The 18,978-nt window shown below is 43.2% G+C and overlaps 1 protein-coding gene across 7 annotated transcripts in view; it reads left to right on the forward strand.

The window, feature by feature from the left end:
- Positions 1-18,978, forward strand: part of LOC144155194 (putative phosphorylase b kinase regulatory subunit beta) — a 75,796-nt gene that overhangs the window by 41,290 nt on the left and 15,528 nt on the right. For all 7 annotated transcript variants that reach the window (XM_077686486.1, XM_077686491.1, XM_077686490.1 and 4 more), the window contains 9 exons: positions 1,374-1,520; positions 7,067-7,150; positions 7,361-7,465; positions 9,217-9,299; positions 10,374-10,464; positions 13,434-13,607; positions 15,684-15,810; positions 15,884-15,941; positions 17,588-17,678. In XM_077686486.1, the coding sequence (XP_077542612.1) occupies positions 1,374-1,520; positions 7,067-7,150; positions 7,361-7,465; positions 9,217-9,299; positions 10,374-10,464; positions 13,434-13,607; positions 15,684-15,810; positions 15,884-15,941; positions 17,588-17,678 (960 nt within the window). The remainder of the gene's footprint in view (positions 1-1,373; positions 1,521-7,066; positions 7,151-7,360; positions 7,466-9,216; positions 9,300-10,373; positions 10,465-13,433; positions 13,608-15,683; positions 15,811-15,883; positions 15,942-17,587; positions 17,679-18,978) is intronic.

Genomic DNA, 18,978 nt, shown 5'->3' on the forward strand with positions numbered 1-18,978 from the left:
ATGATTTTTTAACAAGTTAGTTATAGAATTATAGTTAATTGGGCCAATTACTGGGGCATTTGCTCCCTCTGCTGCAGTCTGCTGAGTGTAGTAATAACACAGTGAAAACAGCATGTGGCTAGCTGTTTACCTATACTATAAATTTTTCAACTGTGAAGAAAAATAAATGAAAAAAAAAATCGCAGTTTGTACTGTGCTCCAGATTATTAGAAACCTAATTGCCTGACCTATTGTGCCTTGAATTCTCTTGCACCTTTTTACATGTGTGCTCTAGAAAGACCAAAGTTGGCTTGGTGTGAAGTAAACTTAGCTGACGGATCGTAGCTTTCTCGCAGTGAGACAGAGACCACTGTAACCTGCTTTATTACCCACTGCATTATTAAATGCTTTAAAGCCAGTCTCTCTCTCTCTCTCTCTCTCTCTCTCTCTCTCTCTCTCTCTCTCTCTCTCTCTCTCTCTCTCTCTCTCTCTCTCTCTCTCTCTCTCTCTCTCTCTCTCTCTCTCTCTCTCTCTCTCTCTCTCTCTCTCTCTCTCTCTCTCTCTCTCTCTCTCTCTCTCTTCTCTCTTCTCTCTCTCTTGCTTGACTAGTTACAACAATTGTTAGCAGTATCAGGGGCATTTTGTTCACATTTCAGCATTGGTATAAGCAGGTTTCAGTGTATGCCAAAGCATGCATGATTGAATGTACGAGCATGCTGCCTTGCGGCCATCTTTTTCAATGTCATATGCACCAATTTATTTTCAATGTCGCAGTAAAACACAATTTGTATAATAAAACATGAGTAGAGAAAGAATGTCCTTTTCTTCATCTAGAGTCAGAAACCTACTGGTCGTGAGTTGCAAGACTATAAGTCACAAAAACGAAAGCTGCTGTCAAAGCTTTCGTTTTAATCAGTTCTGGTTAGGTAATGAGAATATGAGTTGCTAAGGTGATGCGCACGAAGTTACCGGTTTGATTTCCAGCTGCAGGTTCTTTAGTTTTGATAAAGGCAAAATATGAAAATGCTCGGGAAAGCATTTGAGTTCTAAGTTCCTGCCTCATTGGCGTGAGGGCTGCCTGCAAATGGTCACCAGTGATCCTGAACTGAAAATTTGTTAGATGTGGTGCTAGCGAAGCCTTGCTTAAAATTTTGGTACACCAGGTCAACGGGCAATTTCGGTGCTTACTGTATTTTGCTAATGCTTACTGCTTCTTTCTGAGCTGTCTCGATTCAAGGCATTCATCTCTGAAATATTAGTCTGCTTTTGCTTTGGCAATCTGCGTGGTGCTGTACTCAGTTGCTTAGCTTAAGGTTGGGTAAGCTTCTTGGGGTGCGAGACTGTGGGGGGGCTCGTTACTGATGGTCTCTGTGCCCCCAACACCCGGCCACCAGAGTGCGGCCACGGACCTGGTGGTGCAAGTGGTGCTGATAGCAGAGAGCATGCGACTGCAGGCCATGATGGCTACCTACGGCATCCAGACGCAGACACCGCATGAAGTGGAGCCCGTCCAGATCTGGTCGCCCAAGCAGCTCATGAAGGTACGTCCCTTCAAGCAGTGGGACTGGGAAAGTGGGCCCCTGCTGCCGCCACTGCGCAGTCAGGCACCATGGAAAGCGCAGTATACAAGTTTCATTCGTTTGAAAGATTGCCTTGGCAGAATAACAACCGGGCCAAGTTTAACACAGAATTCAAACAATTCAGCTTGATAAAAAGGGAAACAAATGAGAGTGTGACGGTTTGCCAGCCAGTTTCCCACACTGCTCCCGTGATGTCACAAGGACTAGTTTTTGTTATGTTATTGACACAATTGCATTGGTGCCTTTGGTTTTGTTTTTCGGCCCACTTGAATAGTAGCAGTGCCACTTGAATGCACTGATTATTGTGCTTTTAGTACTTTGACAATGAGAAATGGCAGCTGGTACTGTGTAGCAAGAAATTTGAAGGTTTCAATTATAGGGATTTTTTTTTGTGTGTGAAAACATCTTCGGGGCTTGAATGAAATTGAGTAAGTTATAAAATTTAGGCCATTTTGAATTTGGAGAAGTCACATCTCTCCAGTCTTGATCTTGTCTTCCTGTGCGAGTATCCATACTTTACTGCGCCCGAGTTTCAGATGTACTCGTTTATGCAGTTCATTTAACTGAAACAAGCATGCAGCAGCGTGTCGTGCAGTAAAATAATACTCAGAGACTGTTATACAAAATGTGTAAGCGCTCGCTGCTACGAAGCAGCACGAGCTGCTTGCCATAGTGAATACACCCGGGTGCAAAATAATCCGGAGCACGCGAGTGCGTGGAAAAATGCATTGCTGCGCCATCTGATGCTGCACTTCTGGTGTCGAGACATCGATGTGCGCGTGCGCGTCTAACCACACTTGCTACCCTGTTTTTTCTTTCACTTAACACTTTCGTGACGGCGGAAAAATCAGTTTTTGGGTAGTCCGGGAAATATTTTTTCTTGCCACAAAAAATGATTGATGCTGAAGTGTAAGTTATGAAATGACTGAGAAAGAATAGGGCTTTCTAACAGTAATAATTTCAAACAACAGATTTATTACAAATTTTATAAAAAAATACCAAAACAAAAAAGTAACCAAAAAATGATAGCCTCAATGCCACTCTGCACAGGATATACACACAAAAAAATTGAAATATAAAATTTGAACATAAGCGTCTTATAAAGTAATACTGCAAAAATGAGCTCTGTAAGTACAAAAGTTATTTTCATACATACAATTATATAAACACTAGTGCCTACTGGTTGTTTTTGGGTAGTCCAGGAAATATATTTTTTTTTGCAACAGAAAATGATGGATGCTAAAGTGTAAGTTATGAAATGATAGAGGAAGAATGGGGCTTTCCAACTGTAATAATTTCAAACAACAGATATATTACAAATTTTATTAAAAAAATTGTTAAAAAAAAGTAACAGAAAATGATAACCTCAATTCTACTTCGCACACGCTAGACATAAAAACAATTTGAAATATACACTTTGACCATAAAATGCTTATAGAATAGTACTGCAAATATGAGCGGTTTAAGTCCGAAAGTTATTTACATACAAAAAACACGAACAGTCTCGCGTTGCTCCGGAACGCTACGATAAGGTCAACTCCGGGCTGCCTTTGTGGAGAAAACTTGACTCTCTGTGCTGTCGGCGCGAAAAGGTCTCTCCCGAACGAAGTCGACACCCTGCAGATAAGAGCTGTGGCCTTTAGACGAGGGCCAGATCTGTTTACAACAACGCGCGCCCGCGATGAGTGCCGGAGGAGAAAGCGAAACTCACTGGCGCACACCTGGTGATGGTCCGGGGCGACTTGACGCACTTTTGCTGACCGTACTGAAGTCTGACGAATCGAAGTCATCTTCCATATCTGCACTGCTACCATTATGCACAGATTCAAGCTCAGATACATTGGAATCCATCGAAATTCGCCGTTCGCGCAAAGCACTGGCGAGCAGTGGCGACGCCATAACTGAAACCAGGTGAGCTCGTCTCCCTGCTGGCAAAAGACATTTAGAAATCCCCCCCCCGGGGCGGAAAAACGAAACTCCAAAGCGAAACTGATAAAATACTTCCTCCTTTTCCAATTAGGTGGTGTTAGCGGTCCAGAAGCACTTGGAGAGCGTAAAAATTTGAATTTGTATTTATCAATAGCATACTATCGATGAAAATAGGCTCGGTCACGAAAGTGTTAAGTTGCTTTCATTTTACGTTGCTTTCATTTTTATGTTAAAGGAGCACTGACACCAATTTTCGGCGTTAATATTATTGCACAGTTCGCTTCCTTCACTCAACAGAATACCCTGGCTGAAATATGAGCGGCCTGCGAAGCGACGAACATAGTTCAATTGGATCGCATTTATCGCGCCGACGGAGCAGCGCGCGGAGCGGCACTCAGCAAATGGACATCAGCATGACATCACTCCAGGAGAGGAAAAAGAGGTGACGCGACAGCGCTCGTCAAAAACTCGTGACGTCACTTCACGCGCGCGGCACCACGAGCGGCGAGCGGGCGCAACACCCTCTCAAGCGGGCGCCGGTGACGTCCGCACAAAGCGGTGAGGTCAAACCGGGAGGCTGTCATATGCGCCGTTCGGGATGAAAGCGCGGGAATTTGAAGCAAACGATTTTCAGGCCGTTCAATGTAATTAACTATCGTGCGATGAAGTATTTGAAGTGCTGTTTCAGGTTCGCCAGACCATTAAGCATCGATAAAAGCAATAAAAGTGTAACATAAAATTTTCGTGTCAGTGCTCCTTTAAGGACTGGTGTAGAATAGGTGCTTTCATTTTTGTTGAACCCAGTATCGTGCTGATCTCTGCTCGCTTATATTTAACAGTGAAACTGTTTAGCAAATCATAATTTTTTGTGTCCGCAGTTAAAAATACCAAGAAATTGCCGAGCGCGCGCACGTGAGCCTGGGCCTCGTGGCGACCGCTCGGCAGTTAACAAAACCAATAAAATGCTCAGCGCTCGTGGGTGCGTGCCTCTCAACGACCACCCAGCGTCCCTGTGACGCATGTTTGTCAAGCCAAGCATACCCACTTAGGGAGATTGGCCAAGATTGCAGCGACCACCCGGCAGTTATATAAACTAAGAAAAGGCCGAGCGCTTGTGTGTGCATGCCTCACGGCGACCGCCCTGCATCCCCAGCGCACGTTTTCAAGCCAAGCATACCCACTTGGGGACATTGGCCAAGATTGGCCAAAAAGAGAAAACTCCAGCGTTTGCCGTAGTCATGGCAACACTTGTTCGGAACGAGAAAGTCCCGTCATAGCGTACGCCCCTCAAAGTTGATGTCCACCGATTATCACTTCCAAAAAAATGAAGGGAGCTCACACATATAGCAACAGTGATGGAGTAAAGGTCGTTGTGGCAGCGAAGAAGGAGCAAATCGGCTGCAATCATAAATCGTCATGATGGTTGCGAAGGTTGAGTACAGCTTCACTACCTTCATGTCTTATGCGTCAGTGTGAGCTTCCTACATTTGAGCTTCCTACATTTTTTCCCCTTTCCATACTTGTTTTAGCACGTATGCAAGGTTACTTTTGATCACACCTTATTGGAATAAACTGTTTCGCACCTCAATTCCTTTTCCGTATTGGTGTGCTCATTTGTTGCAAAAAACGAATTGCACATTTTAGGCAAAAAATACAGACACGATGGAATATGTTTGGCACAAGTTCACCTGAAACGGGGCAAGATCGAGGCAGAGCAAACCACAAACACCTCAGCCTCTCCATCCGCTGCTGAAGCGTGTGTGAGTGAGATGTGTTGAGCAGAGCTGCATTGAGCAGAGCCGCGTTGAGCAAAGAAAGTGACCCCTAGCACCAAGAACTGAATGTGATCCGCTTGCCGCTTGAAGTATAGCAAAAGACAGGGTAGCTGGCGTGGCGGATGTGCACACTGACATCGATGTCTCGACACCAGGAGTACAACGTCGGAGGGCGGGGTGATGCGTTTGCCATGCGCTCGCGTGCCTCTGCTTATTTTGCCACCAGATGTACTATCAAGATACGTTGAAATACAAACAAGGGTGTGCGTAGCTTTCAGTGCATGCTGCATGTCCTGATGACTGGCCGCATATACTCTTTCTAAATCGAGGGGGAGTGCAACCTCTCTTAAATCATTCCGACTGCACATGCGCGACCCGTTGCCACGATGTGCAGTGACGGGCTGCTGCTGAAATTCACGTGCTCCGTTGTTCATATTTCAATATATCTTCGTAGTACATACCTAGTACTTTGATCTGTGGTGAACGCTTTTCAGACAGGTGTGTGGACTGTGGACCACAGTCCAGAGTGAAATGCCGCATTGTAGGGTGTTAAAAAAAATGTAGGAGGAAGGCCTTGTAAGGACAGTCACAGAGGTAGCTATTGTAGTAGCTATTTTAGCTACTACAGCTATTGTAATTTGGGTTCCTCCTTTTCTGGCTTTTTGATTTGGAAATGCTCAGTGAGTTTCTGAAACTTGTGAACCAAGGAAGAATTGTTTTTTTAATAATGTCTTTCAGAAATTTGAATTACTCTCGTAGGCAAAAAATATTTCAATGTAAGAACGTTTCACAAAGGTAATGGAGCAGTGCAAACATGCGGTTGTTGAACTCGCACAGTGTCTGCAGGTGCTTTGGAGGAGGTGTTGTCCTTCTCATGCGATTACCGAGTGCCGCTTCAATTTGTAATTAAGTAATGTCAATGGCGTATTTGCTATAGGCTGGCACAAGCACATCTGCTTTACATCCGTAGCTATGTCATGGCAGTTTTTTTCAAGCAAGCTTTTGCATGCTGTTGCAAAGGGAAACAGAATTTTGTAGCGATTCAGTATTTCACTGTGCTGACATTTCTTTGCATTTTTTAGGAGTTACTAGTAGGCTTTATGCCTGCAGTGTGCATTTTTGTATTTCCAGAGGAATATCATTTCAGGGTGCACTCGTAAATTTTGTACGCATATTTTTGCTTATGGCAAATTTTTAGCGAGAAATCTGGTTTACCTGGAATTTCATGAGCGTTGTTCAGCAAGGTAATGCTTGGGAGTACCTCATTTTGCCTGAAAACGAAGGACTCTGTGTATTATGTGCTTGGACTGGTCAGCTGCACATGTTTGGGTGGGGTAGAGAGACCTGAAACATGCACAAACGAAACTCCCTTAAACCTGGCTAATAAAGCAGTTCGACTTGGTGCATAGGGGAGTCACCTGGGTGGGTCCATGTGGCACAGCTGCCGGGGGGAGTTCCAATGAGCTGCATTCATGTGTGATTATGCTCAGATTTTTATATCCAGTTCTGTGAATTCATGAACTAATTGCCTCTGCATTGAAATAGCAGGAGCTTATAATTCTGTTGTGTTATTCCTCCCTTGGACACTGTTTCCAAGCTGAAGCAGTGCTCTGTGCAATAGTAAATGATGCATGCTTGTGGCAGTGAACTTGTCATCTCTGCACGAAGAATCAAGGAGTGCCGCCTGCGGCACGAGCTGGGCAGCCTAGTGCTTCCTTGGACGATGCAGTGCTCAATACGAGCTGGTGATCATTTTTACCTACTGTGTGCCAGCTTGCTTTCATGTTGCGATTCTCTACACAGGTGTACGAGTTCCTCGGCGTAAACCGGAAGCTCGGGTTGAAGGGAAGGCCACAGCGTCCAATCGGTGCATTAGGGACGAGCAAGGCAAGCCCGTCTCAGTAATTGTGTGTATTGAGGGCCGTTCAGATGAAAAGTTCCGAAGCTCCCTCAGCCTGATACATAAAAGTGCATGCAGGAAAGGTGGAACAAACTCATGAAACCTACGTTGATTCTCTTATTGGCAGGGTTCAGCCTTGAGCCCTGTTCTAGTTTTGTCATCACAATGGTTTTAGCTGTTGCCTTCTCTTCTTTCAGCTGTACCGGATATGTGGGCAGACTGTGCTGTGCTACCCAATTATCTTTGAAGTCAACGACTTCTATCTGTCGCATGACATGGCACTGCTCATAGATGACATAAAGGTACCAGTGACGCTTTATTTTCTTTCTCGAGGAGTGCCTGGCTGTAGTAATGGCAAAAGTATTTATTTTTAGGGTGTCTGATAAGCCCTCTAGTAAAGATTTGACTGCTTGTGCCGCTGAGCTCAAGTGCATGGGTTCAATCCTAGCCAAGGTGGCCACTTTTCTGATGGAAGCGAAATACGAAAATGCCCGTGTGATATAATTTCAGTGCACATTTGAGATTCCCAGGTGGTCGAAATCAACCTGGAGCTTTCCACTCCATTGTGCGTCATAGACTGTGTGTAGCTTTGTCATCTAAAGCCCTTAAAATGAAAAAAAAAAAAAAAAAAAAATTATCTGAAACATTTTTTCCCCAATTTAATTCAGTCAAGTTTACTGGAAACCACTTGAAGGTTAGATCAGCATTGAATGTGTGTAAGGACTTGTGAATCTCCACGTGACATGCCAGAAGATACCCTCTGAAAAGAGCTCCTTGATTCTGATTGAATGGGTGATTTGTAATATAAGATTCAAAATGTACGATTGCAGAACAAAAAAATCATTGTTGGGCCTAAAATGCATCAAACAGCCATTGTTGAAGGAAAATGAAATACGTACATCGGCTTCTAAACACCTTGTGTGTTGTTAAGAGTAGCAATCTTTAACAGGGTGAGCTCTTTTTGGGACTGCTTAAAACAATTAGATTGAAGATTTGGTGTACTTGATGCTTTCCTGATGCCAGACAGAGCGAGCTGTGGGGCTTTTTTCTGTCTATTTATTTTGTTTATCAGTACAGTTAAATCTCGCTGTAACGGAATCGAAGGGGCACTGCAATTTGTTTGTTAAAACCAATATTTCGTTATAGCCGTAGCGGACATTTGCTTCAAATATTGTGCACTGTACTTTCCCAAAACAAATAACTGGGGAAATTGGATCTCACTGCATGGCGGTACACAACAAAATAACCGCATTCCGGACATAAAAAGAAAATCACGCACCGAATTTATTGCAGTTCAAAATAAGTAACTCGTATTTCAAACAGGCTTTGCTGCAAAGAAGTCCGTAATTGGACATTGATGCATCTTTCTGATGCGAACGATGGCTCAAACAGCTTCGGGCATGATGTGAGGGCTTTTATCATAGCCGCCTTCTGGTCTTGCGTTCTTTCGCTTTTGCTTCCTGCCTGACGCATTCATGCGGCTCGAATCACGTGGTGCATAGCACGATGAAAGATAAGACTGAAGGGCTCAAAAATGAAAAAAAACACGCACACAACTTCAACGCAGCTTCCGCTGTGCATGGCTGCGAATCGCAGAAAAGTTGCAGGAGAGCGCGTTGCAACCGTGCGTGCCACGTGCAGTGGCTGCGTGGTGTGTGCAGCGAGAGGAAAGTGAGAATGGTTTCGTGGGTGCAGCAGATGCAACGCGCGCCGTGCCGTCCAGCTTTGTGCGCATTGCAGGAGGATGAATGGCGGGAGTTTTGACCTGCTAAATACAGCTGTTGCATTGCGCACTGTCTCAAATTCGTGTTGCGCACTGTCGTGAAATTGGCTCATAATTTTATTTCCTAACGAAATCTGTTTGTTATATCCCATAATGGGCAAATTTTACCTCATTAAAACGAGTTTTAAATACATTGCTAGTTATATCCATTATTTCATTACAGCCCATCTTGTTATAACGAGGTTTAAGTGTACTACCTTTGATGAGTTTAATTTTTTTTCACACGGGACATAAAAATTAAGGCTTGATTCCGTCTGTCATTTTTTTCAGAATGAATTGACATTTGTGGGGAAATATTGGCGCATGTCTGGTAGGCCCACGCTTGCCATTGTTATCAGGGAAGACAACATGAGGTGGGTGACCTTTTCTTGCCGCCCTCCTCTTACCCTGAACATTCCTGTGTCGAAGCAAGTTACAATAAGGCATCACTTGTTTCTCTGCAATATCCTCTGGTAACTCTAGACTTTTTTGAACATTACAAATACTTCAGGGCACTACACCAATGCAAATACAAGTAAATATAGGATGCTGCAATTATCTTTTATTTTCGTTATTAGAGAGTTTTAGCTGACCTTTTTTGACTGTCCGCTCCGCTCCCGATGGTCCGCTCAGCACAACCAGAGCTTCAGCAGCAGAAAGGCTTTTAGATAACTGATAACTGTATCTCCCTCGACGGGGAATCATTGGCGTCACTGGTTGTGCCCTGTGCATGTGGAATCCAAAACTTAATCTGAAAGAAAATATAAGAATTTAAATTTTGGTCACTTAAAAGTAATGCAAAAAACCGTGTTTATTGCCTTATTTCAGCTTTTTTTATATAATGTAGTTGCTGACACGGTATACTGATCCTGAATCATTGAAAAGAAGCCGTTCAACTTCGAATAGCCAAGAATGCTGTGTTTCTGGGAGCTGCATAGAAGCAATAGAAGTAGGCTCGCCCTTCGGTCGATGTTTTTAACTTTCGTTCTAAACCTCGTTGTGGTGTGTGACATCTTTGCCAATCGTAAGCGCTTTCACGGTTTCATCGCTCATGTTTCAACTAAAGAAACGGAGCTCGCAGTAGTGCGCTTGCCTCGCTGGGGGCAGCCATGTTGGAATACCACGTGGTAGCATAAGCTCCATGACGGTCCGTTCAGAGATCCCGGCGAGTGGAGCGGGGCCCCGCTCTTGCAACGCCACTTGTGCTAGAGCACGCTACGCATGCGCAATGGCACTCCCGCTTGCTATCGGATCGGAGCGGGCCATCAAAAATGGTCAGCTAAAACTCTGTTTTTTGTAACAAGGCTAGTTACAAGTGTTGTTTTAACTGTTATAGACCACAGAGCTCAACCTTCCTTCTGCAGTGCTTGTAGTTGCATGAACTTGAAACGATTTTTTTGCTTTTCATGCACATGAAAAACGATATACACTTTGTGTGTGTCTTTCAGGGATGCCCACTTCAAGGAGCTGCTGGACCTTTTAGCCATGTTGAAAAAGGGCCACTGTGATGGGCTGAAAGTGCGAATGGGCAGGCTACAGGTCAGTAATTGGCTATCTCAGCTTTTGCTACAGATGAGCTATTCTGAATTCATCAATGCATGAACTGAACGTGTGTAAAACAAAACATAAATTGCAATTGTGTTCTGAATGAAGATACTATATCTGTTTTTTTTTTATCCTTTGTTGCTGTTTTTGCTGTATACAGGGTGTCCCAGCTATCATGCACCAAGATTCTTAAAAAAAGCAATGGCGGTACTCAAAGAAAACCAAGTGCATAGTGTTTCCAGCACAGTGGAATAGAGGACAGTAATTTTTTTTTGTTAATGAGTCTTATTTAATTAATTGGAATTAATTATCCTACTCAAGAAGTACTCTTCTAATTATTGAAGTGTCAATGAGGCATTTGTAGGTACCCACTAGAGGCATCTAACTGCGGTATTTTCAGCGGCAAACTAATTACGTACTCATTTATTCCGACTGATAAAGAAACCCTGCAGAACATGAAAAATACCACGTGACGGCGCTCCCCTCCCCACGTTGTAAAGCAATGCCCTCAAACAGGCTGCCTGTGAGTTAGCCGGAACGAAATAAAGAAGAAATCGCGACCGAGTTTATGCCTTATCTGCACACGTGCCCCACGAAACTTGCTGTTGCTGCTCCTTCCTTGCATGCCATTATCAAGGTGATATGCTGCCTCTTCGGGCGGTTGACAGGCAAAGCATTTGCTTTCAACCACCTTATTTGAAAGTGCTTGAGGAGGTGCGCCGGAGCTCCGTCACGTGGTATTTTTCGTATTTCGCGGGGTTTCTTTTCAGTCAGAATAAATGAGTACACAATTAGTTAGTCGCTGAAGATACCGCAGTTAGATGCCTCTCTTTGGCACCTACAGGTGCCTCATTGACACTTTAATGATTAGGAGAGTACTTCTCAAGTTAGATAATTAATTACAAATAACTAATTAAGTCTCATTAATGAAAAAATTACTGCCCGCTTCTCCACAGTACCGCAAACATGCACTAGATTTTCTTTGAGTAATGCCATTTCTTTTTTTAAAATCTTGATGCATGATAGCTGGGACACCCTGTATATTGTTATACCTTGGCACAAGCCCTCCGCCCCTCTCGCCTTCCCTTTATGTAATGCCCTTGGGCCTTTAGGGACCAAATAAATGAAATGAAATGAAATTGCTCATCCTTTGAAAGTTGTAGTAATATGAAATGCAAGACGCAACATTTTGATGTTCCTTAGTTCTTTTGTTACTGCATGAAAATGACTTTTTTGAGGTTTATACAAATTTTTTCTTTTGCTACAAATGATGGTTTAGCAAGATTGCTGCATATAAAAGACATAATTGAATACCCTTTTTTGTGAAGACAAAAGAATTACGAAAATGTTATATGTATCTCATATTTGAAAACCAGGTGATAATATAAGGAATCCAAAATATACATTTAGTGAATAACATTTAAAAACTTCAAAAATACTGCCTAAAAAAGAAATACTAATTTTAACCAGCATAGAACAGTTTTTTTGGACACAGAAAGCAATGTCAACACTCGGACCTGGCCCATGCCATGTGGTGAAGCAGTTAATTGATTTCAGACTGTATAGTTTCCTAACAGAAATTCACATTTTCTCTGCTATTGGTGGCAATGAATTGTTCTCATGTGATGTAATCACCATGTCGACATCCAATTTTGCATTTGTGACCAGCACAAGACTGGCACGGGAGGGTAGGAAACCCACTCTGAGGGAAAAATGAAACTTATCGGTGAACACCTGCTGGCACTCAGTGCAACTTTAATAGCCAGTTTATTAGCCAGTTTATTATCCTTTAGCTTTGAGAATTTTTATCTGAAGATTGCAATAGTCAGGTCCGGGTGCACACGAATCGAGGCCGGCATGCTTTTACTGAGGGAGTGTCATGTGACTAAGACGATTCAGTAGCTTAAGCCTCCTGTTGCACTGCATGGGTTTTCCTAAAAGAAGCAACAACGAACTGTCCCCGACGTGAGAATTGACAGCACCACCACTGAACCCCTGGGAATACCCATGGGGAAGGAATCAAAGATATAAACTATTGGCAAACAGCTAGTGACATACTGGACCACTTTAAAAACATGCCGCTTAGACTGATGTCCGATGAATGGCTGTTATCTTCCAACTTGCAACTAGAGCCCCTGTTGTAGAAATCAGTTGCCGACATACTGTTAAAATCGTCAGTGGCACACTTTCTCAACGGGCCACTTTGTGCATGCAGCAAGACTTCATGGTTAACCAGCTGACCGACGGGGAACTGTGTAGAACCATAAGGTCTTAAATCCTCACTACAGAAACAAAGTTGGAAGGGCTATCAACTCCTTGAAAATGACTTAATAGTGTTTTGGACTAGGATAGGAATTCTGGCAATTCGTGGAACGGTGATAAAACTGCTTGAACTCAAAAACACAGTTCATCAGCTGATTTCTGCTGGTATTTCTGGCTGATTTTACCCATTATTACTGTCAGAGAGAAAAGGTGATGATCGAATCTCTCCTAATTCACCGTTAAAGCCCTGATCATAGCAATGAAATGCTGATGCACTGAAAACAAGTGGTGTGGTTTTTCTTTGGAAGCAGTAGCGAATGATGGCAACTTTCCATTTTCGCACTTCAGAAGGTAGAAATTTGTGTAAAAAATCACATGTTTTCTGAATTTGCGTGAAACATCAAATTTTTGCTGCAAAAATTAAAATTAAGGATTCTCAAAGGGCATTGCTAGTGCTACTTCCAAATGCATTTCACGTCTTACAAATGCTTTGAACATGGAATAAATATAGGATTGAAATCACCTGTGTCAAAATGCTTGGTTTCAAATAGGCACTGGTGCCAAAGAGTTAAGACGTAGCTAGTTAGTTATGCAGACTCGTGTTGCCGCAGAGACTTTCATATGTCATCTTGTCATGAAGCAGCGGAAAACAAAATATCATGCTTTATGTACCAGCATTGTTGGTTGCTTTCATTGCACAGAATCTCATCTCTTCATCATGCATTGAGCACCTGGACTTTTTGCACCTGCTCCCGCACGATGCCCTTCCAAAGTTCGAGGCATTTCAGCAGCTTGAGCACACCAACACTGGCTACCAAAGTTTGACTGACGTGCCCAAGGCCCTTGCGTACAGTGAGCCGTCCTATGATTATTCGGTGAGTTCCCCTGTCATTGAATTGTTCCTTAAATTTGTTCACTGCTGCTACAGAATGTTGCGTTTAAAGCCTCTAAACACTGCTGACTTGCTTTTAGTGAAGTTGCGTATTGTTTTTAATTTACATATTTCTCCTCTCACTTATGGCATATCAGCTGAAGTAGTCAGCTGCTAAAAGGAGTGGCTGGTTCGGTTTGTAAGTAGGGGTGTGCTAATACTAAATTATGGTTTTGAAGCGAATACAAAGCAAATAATGATTTTGTTCAGGCAGTTGCGAATCAATGTGAATATTTTCAAATCAAAGCAAATACTTAGCAATTTCCAATTAAGAAAACCGGAATTTACAATTTTTCATGGATGCTTCAGTAAATAGCCTGTAGAAAAATAAAAAGCTAGTGTAAAAAGGATTGCATAATTTTTTTGTGATATAAAACAAACATGCAGAAGCTACCCTGCTGCTTTTAGCTTTATTGATAATATTATGTCTTATATGGGGCCAACCTTCATCTGATTTGGTGACCTCAACCACAAGTGCTTTCACTATTAGTGCCCTTAGGGTCCTGACAAGCTGCCTAAAACATTTCCCTTTGAAAAAGAAAAACTTTCATGTTAGTTCTAGGAAACAAACCCGGTGTAGTAGGCAACACAAGGCATGAAAAATTAGCCTGATTTTTAAACCATCACCAGCATGCTCTCATGGCCCAGCGGTGTCATCATCGCTTTGCACTTGCTTGCGGGTCCCATTTCTAGAACTAACAGCGCATGAATTTTATTCAGAAAAAATAAAAAAGCTTGTGCTGCAAATGTCCTTGCATGCGCGTATAAGAATCTAAGTGTTGGTTCCGTGGAGGGCATTTCATGCTTAATCTAAACGTTTAAAATGAATTGATACCCAAATTCGTGCAAGTGCGCAATATTAAAGGTGCACATCTGCAAACTAGCTTCGCCATTGCTGCCGTGTCAACGGCATCTTGTAAAAAAGAGCTTTATCTCAGTGTTCAGGAGTAGGAAGCTAGACAACTTTATCGTTTTCCTATGTCCTACATTAAAAAAAAAAAGGAAACTGCAGGTTAAAAGACAGGTCGCTTGCATGTCTTCTGTTCAGAAAACTTGGGACTCAGGGACTATGTGAGTACACAGCTAGGCGTCATTATCTAGAGAGTGTTTACTTGGGTGGCTTGACTGTGACTATGCCATCAGGATGCGAAAAGAGAAACACTGCAGGTGGAATTGTCCCAGTGCCCTGGACTGCACAATAAGCACCTCCTTCGCGCCCTTTAGCTGCACGTCACGTGTGCAATGCAGGAAAGCCTGTCACGGCTTGCAGCGAAAGCCGGTGCATGCTTGTGTCAATTGATCGCAGGCAGTCTAAGTGGGGTGCATGTGGTGCCCTTGATGTAAAAAAAAATATTTTTTATCTGCACTTAGAAGGGCATTTCTCATTTTCAACTAGGCGTAATATTACGTATCCTAGTGGACTAAAACAACTGCCCATTTACGTTTGCAAAGTTCCAAATATTTCGAAAACATTCAAAGTTTTCGAGTAGGGCTATCCGATTTGAATCCAAATCAAATAGTGTGCTGTTGCTTTGATATTCAAAAGTTTCAAGTATTCGCATGCCCCTGAAGTGTAACTGTAGTGACCGTTTTTCTTGTGGATGCAAAGAACAAAAATTCACATATTCACAACATTACATGTTTGTTAAAAAAAACTTTTGTGACCTGGAATGACCAGGTGTCTTCTAGTATAGCAAATACCACAGGCTTGACATACTTCTGGCCTGCTAAACCTCAGATCTACATAGATCCTAGACTCGGTTCTTGCTTGTGGCTGGGGTGCTGGTGGTTGGAATTCTGGTGGAGGCAAGTCGAGAAATTGACTATATAATGGGAATCTGGTGCTTATTCATTTATGTGAATTACTAGACACATCAGGTCATATTCTGAAACAGGTTTACACAGATTTGGGCTCTTATGTTTAAATTGCCAGAATGGCTTTACCCAGCTCTTGTAATGCAAAACTATGGGTGTTTTGAGTAACGGCCCTAAAGGAGCGCCCTTCCGAAATCTGTTCCAGTCGTTTCACATGAAGTCAAACAACGAGATCATAGAGGCCCTGGGCAGCGTGGACACTTTGAATGGCCAGAGCCAGCTGCTGGGCATCCTATGGAGCCGAGTGAGCCCCAATTTCACCATAGACGGAGGCATGTGTCCCCGCTCTGGGTTCGTGCACGGATTGGCCCCTGCTTGGCTCACCCCTTTCTCTTCCTTTTTCAGTGATGCTCAAGGACAGGCTGGAGAAGCTCACAAGACAGGCAGGTGCACTCAAACACTGGTAGGCTGGCTGCCTTGGGCAGTAATCATGTGCAGCACATTGCTATGGGTGCTCTCACTCGCGCACTAGAACAAGACCAACGAGTGGTAGATGGCAGGCTGTGTCATATTGCTGGGCCCATTTTCGCATATACAGCAGCCCATGTGCAAAAGCTTGCAATTTGATTGATTCTACGTTTTTTTTATGTTCAAGGAGTGCAAACGTCAATAAGCAGTGGTCCCTTTTTTTTTCCCCAGCATTGTGTAGGGGTTCACTATAGTTACAAGAGCAACATATAAATGGCATCAGTGGGCTCAAATAATTTTTTTCTTACAGCGTTACAACTAGGCAATTCTGGCTTTGAGAGCTCATGGCCTGGTGCCCAGCATGATGTCACATTGATGAGGCAGGTCTGTCAGCCAACAAATAAACATAGCACGTGTAGAAACATGCTTTGCGAGGCCATAGCAGTAGTGCACACGTGCAGAACCCTTTAGAATAAATGTCGCTGTAAGAAACCACGGCAATTTGTTTCAACAATTTATCCAGCATCAGTTATCATTGATGCCCGGTGTCACTGCTGACTTGACTTGCTTAGTTATTGTAAATCTATCTTAATGTCTAATAGGCATCACTTTGCACTTGCATCTGTGTTGCATCATTAGTAGCTTTGTCAATATTAACAGCTATTGCTAATAATAATAAAAATAATGGAGCGATTATCCTAGAATTTTTTTAATTGTAGATGAGCAAATAAAATGGGATAATTTAAACATAGGCTTCAACATATACATATGTTAATAGTTTTTCAGAATGTGGAATAATGGTTTATAAAGTTCAACTGGAATTTACTCTCAAATGTGCAGGTGGTCTGTTCATCATGCAGGCTTTGCATTTTGACAAAAGCTAGAGCTCATAAAAACAATCACCATGTCAAGTAAATTGATTGGATACGGTGTGTTGTTGTCTGGTGTATCCTTAAAGGGGCCATGAAGAGAAAATACAACTTTGTTTAATATGGAAGAACTAGGATTCAGTATCTCACTCAGCTTCATTACAGCCACCGAAGATGTTTTTTTATCGAAAAAAAAGCAAGAAGTATTTAAAAACTTTCAAATTTCGCGCCACAGTGACGTGTTATGAGCAGGTTTGACGTCATACGGGCCAACAATAAAATATAATTTTCAGCGCGTTAACTGCACGTTAGCATTCAAGTGATGCGGTAAAATGAAACTAGAGGCCCCATTACAGACGTCCAGTCATGTGTCGTCGCGACAGGTCAGTTAGGCGGCCGCCAATCGCACAAACAAGGTTCCGTGACGTCATAGAAAAGTTGCGGGAAATTGGCTAGGGGGTCGCCACGGCTTCACACGTTTTCTTTAATATCTCCGTTATTTATTCGAAGATTGCGATGATATTGGTGTCATTGTTATCGGGACTAAGCAGTCTTTCTAATAAACCCAACTTGTATTTTGTCTTCATGGCTCCTTTAAGAAATTCACTCGGGTATGTCCAACGTACCGTGAAAATGTTTTTGCAGATATATAATTAGGAGGTCTGTTTGGGAGGCCTAAAGCCTTTCTGAATTTCTTATTATTCTCTGAAGATGATTACACCATTATCTAACAGGATGTCAGTAACATTTAATCTGTTTAAATATCTTCCAGGGCAGTGGTGCGTCGCTGTTCCAGCATTTTGGGCAAAGTGGTGGACAGCCTGAGCCCATACATCACGGCCATCCTGGTGAATGGAAAACAGGCAAGCATAGCATTTGAGTCTGAGAGGCACTTTTACACACTTTTCCCTGTTTTTGAGCTTGGCCAGAGACATGCGTTTCTACCGTTTCAGGCAAGTGCAAAACCACTTGCTTTACTCATCTGAGAACGGAGTGTTGAGAGTGCCATGTTATTTATGGCAACTTCAGCAGCTAGACAGCATTCATCCTGGTCAGCTCTGGGAAGGCAGAACACCTTGAAACACCCGGTCCGATAGTAGTTCATAGCAGTTTGGCCAAAGAGAATAAAAACTCGATAGGCCTAATCCTTCTAGGAAGGCTCCACAAAACACAAGACTCTGCCAGTATTTGCTCACCAGATCCTTATGAAGTTGCAACCAAACAAGGCCTGCATGTGCTTGTGGTGTGTCCTCCTCCTCCTCGTCTGCTGTTCATACTTGTTCGTCACTGTCTCCCTTGGGGAGTGGGAGCATGTTTCACTCCTTCACCCTCTCCTCATCCTAGTGATTAGGGGATGACCATTAAGGCGATGAGTGGGGTCAAGATCACGCTCTTAAGAGCGTGATCTTGACCCCACTCATCGTTCTGCACCGTCACATCAGTGAGGAAAAGGTCTTGGATCTGGCTGTGACAACTGTTATATGGGCGAAGGCATACAAGTAAGGCACTCCGTCATGTCTAGATAGCGTGGTAGGCGAGTTTTGCAGGGGAGTTGCCTCCGTTTTGACGATGAAGTGCCGAAGCCAAGCTTAACTGGTTTAGTGCGTGGCGAGTAGAGAACAGCGTTGATACAGGAAGCATCAAACTGGTATGCTTACAACGTGACAACTCAAACGGGCAGAGAAACATTCTCTGCAAAGGCCCAGGGCACACTGCCGCCTCATCAGAAAGAAGGCCTATTTACAGTCTGCATTGCAACAGCCAAAACGAGGCCCGATACATTTGAAGCAGAAAACGCACACAAGCAAAAGCACTCTCACAGAATCGAAGAGGCAGTGAGCCAGGCGCCGTGAACTGCCACGGTGGAAAACCTGTGTACGCACAAGAGGGTTTTGGCCCCGCCACATTCTCGATGTTGCATGAGCATGCATCGATTTGCACGGTTCAGTGTCCAAAGTTTCTTTTCTCACATCCCTGGTGTTCTGCGGGAAAGCACTATGGTGTGTCATTGCATTGTGCGCTGTTGAAGCCTGTGCGCCACATCAGCACACATCGCGGTCGACTCATAACACAACGCATTGTGACTCATGCACGTGGGGAAAAAGTTTTTATTGCAACCAGGCGTTCATCATGTTCTACGATAAAATCCCAGTTTTCATGCAC

Source organism: Haemaphysalis longicornis, unplaced genomic scaffold (genome assembly GCF_048455015.1).
Source record: "Haemaphysalis longicornis isolate Haplotype H1 unplaced genomic scaffold, Haemaphysalis longicornis Haplotype H1 scaffold_1, whole genome shotgun sequence".
NCBI lineage: Eukaryota > Metazoa > Arthropoda > Arachnida > Ixodida > Ixodidae > Haemaphysalis > Haemaphysalis longicornis.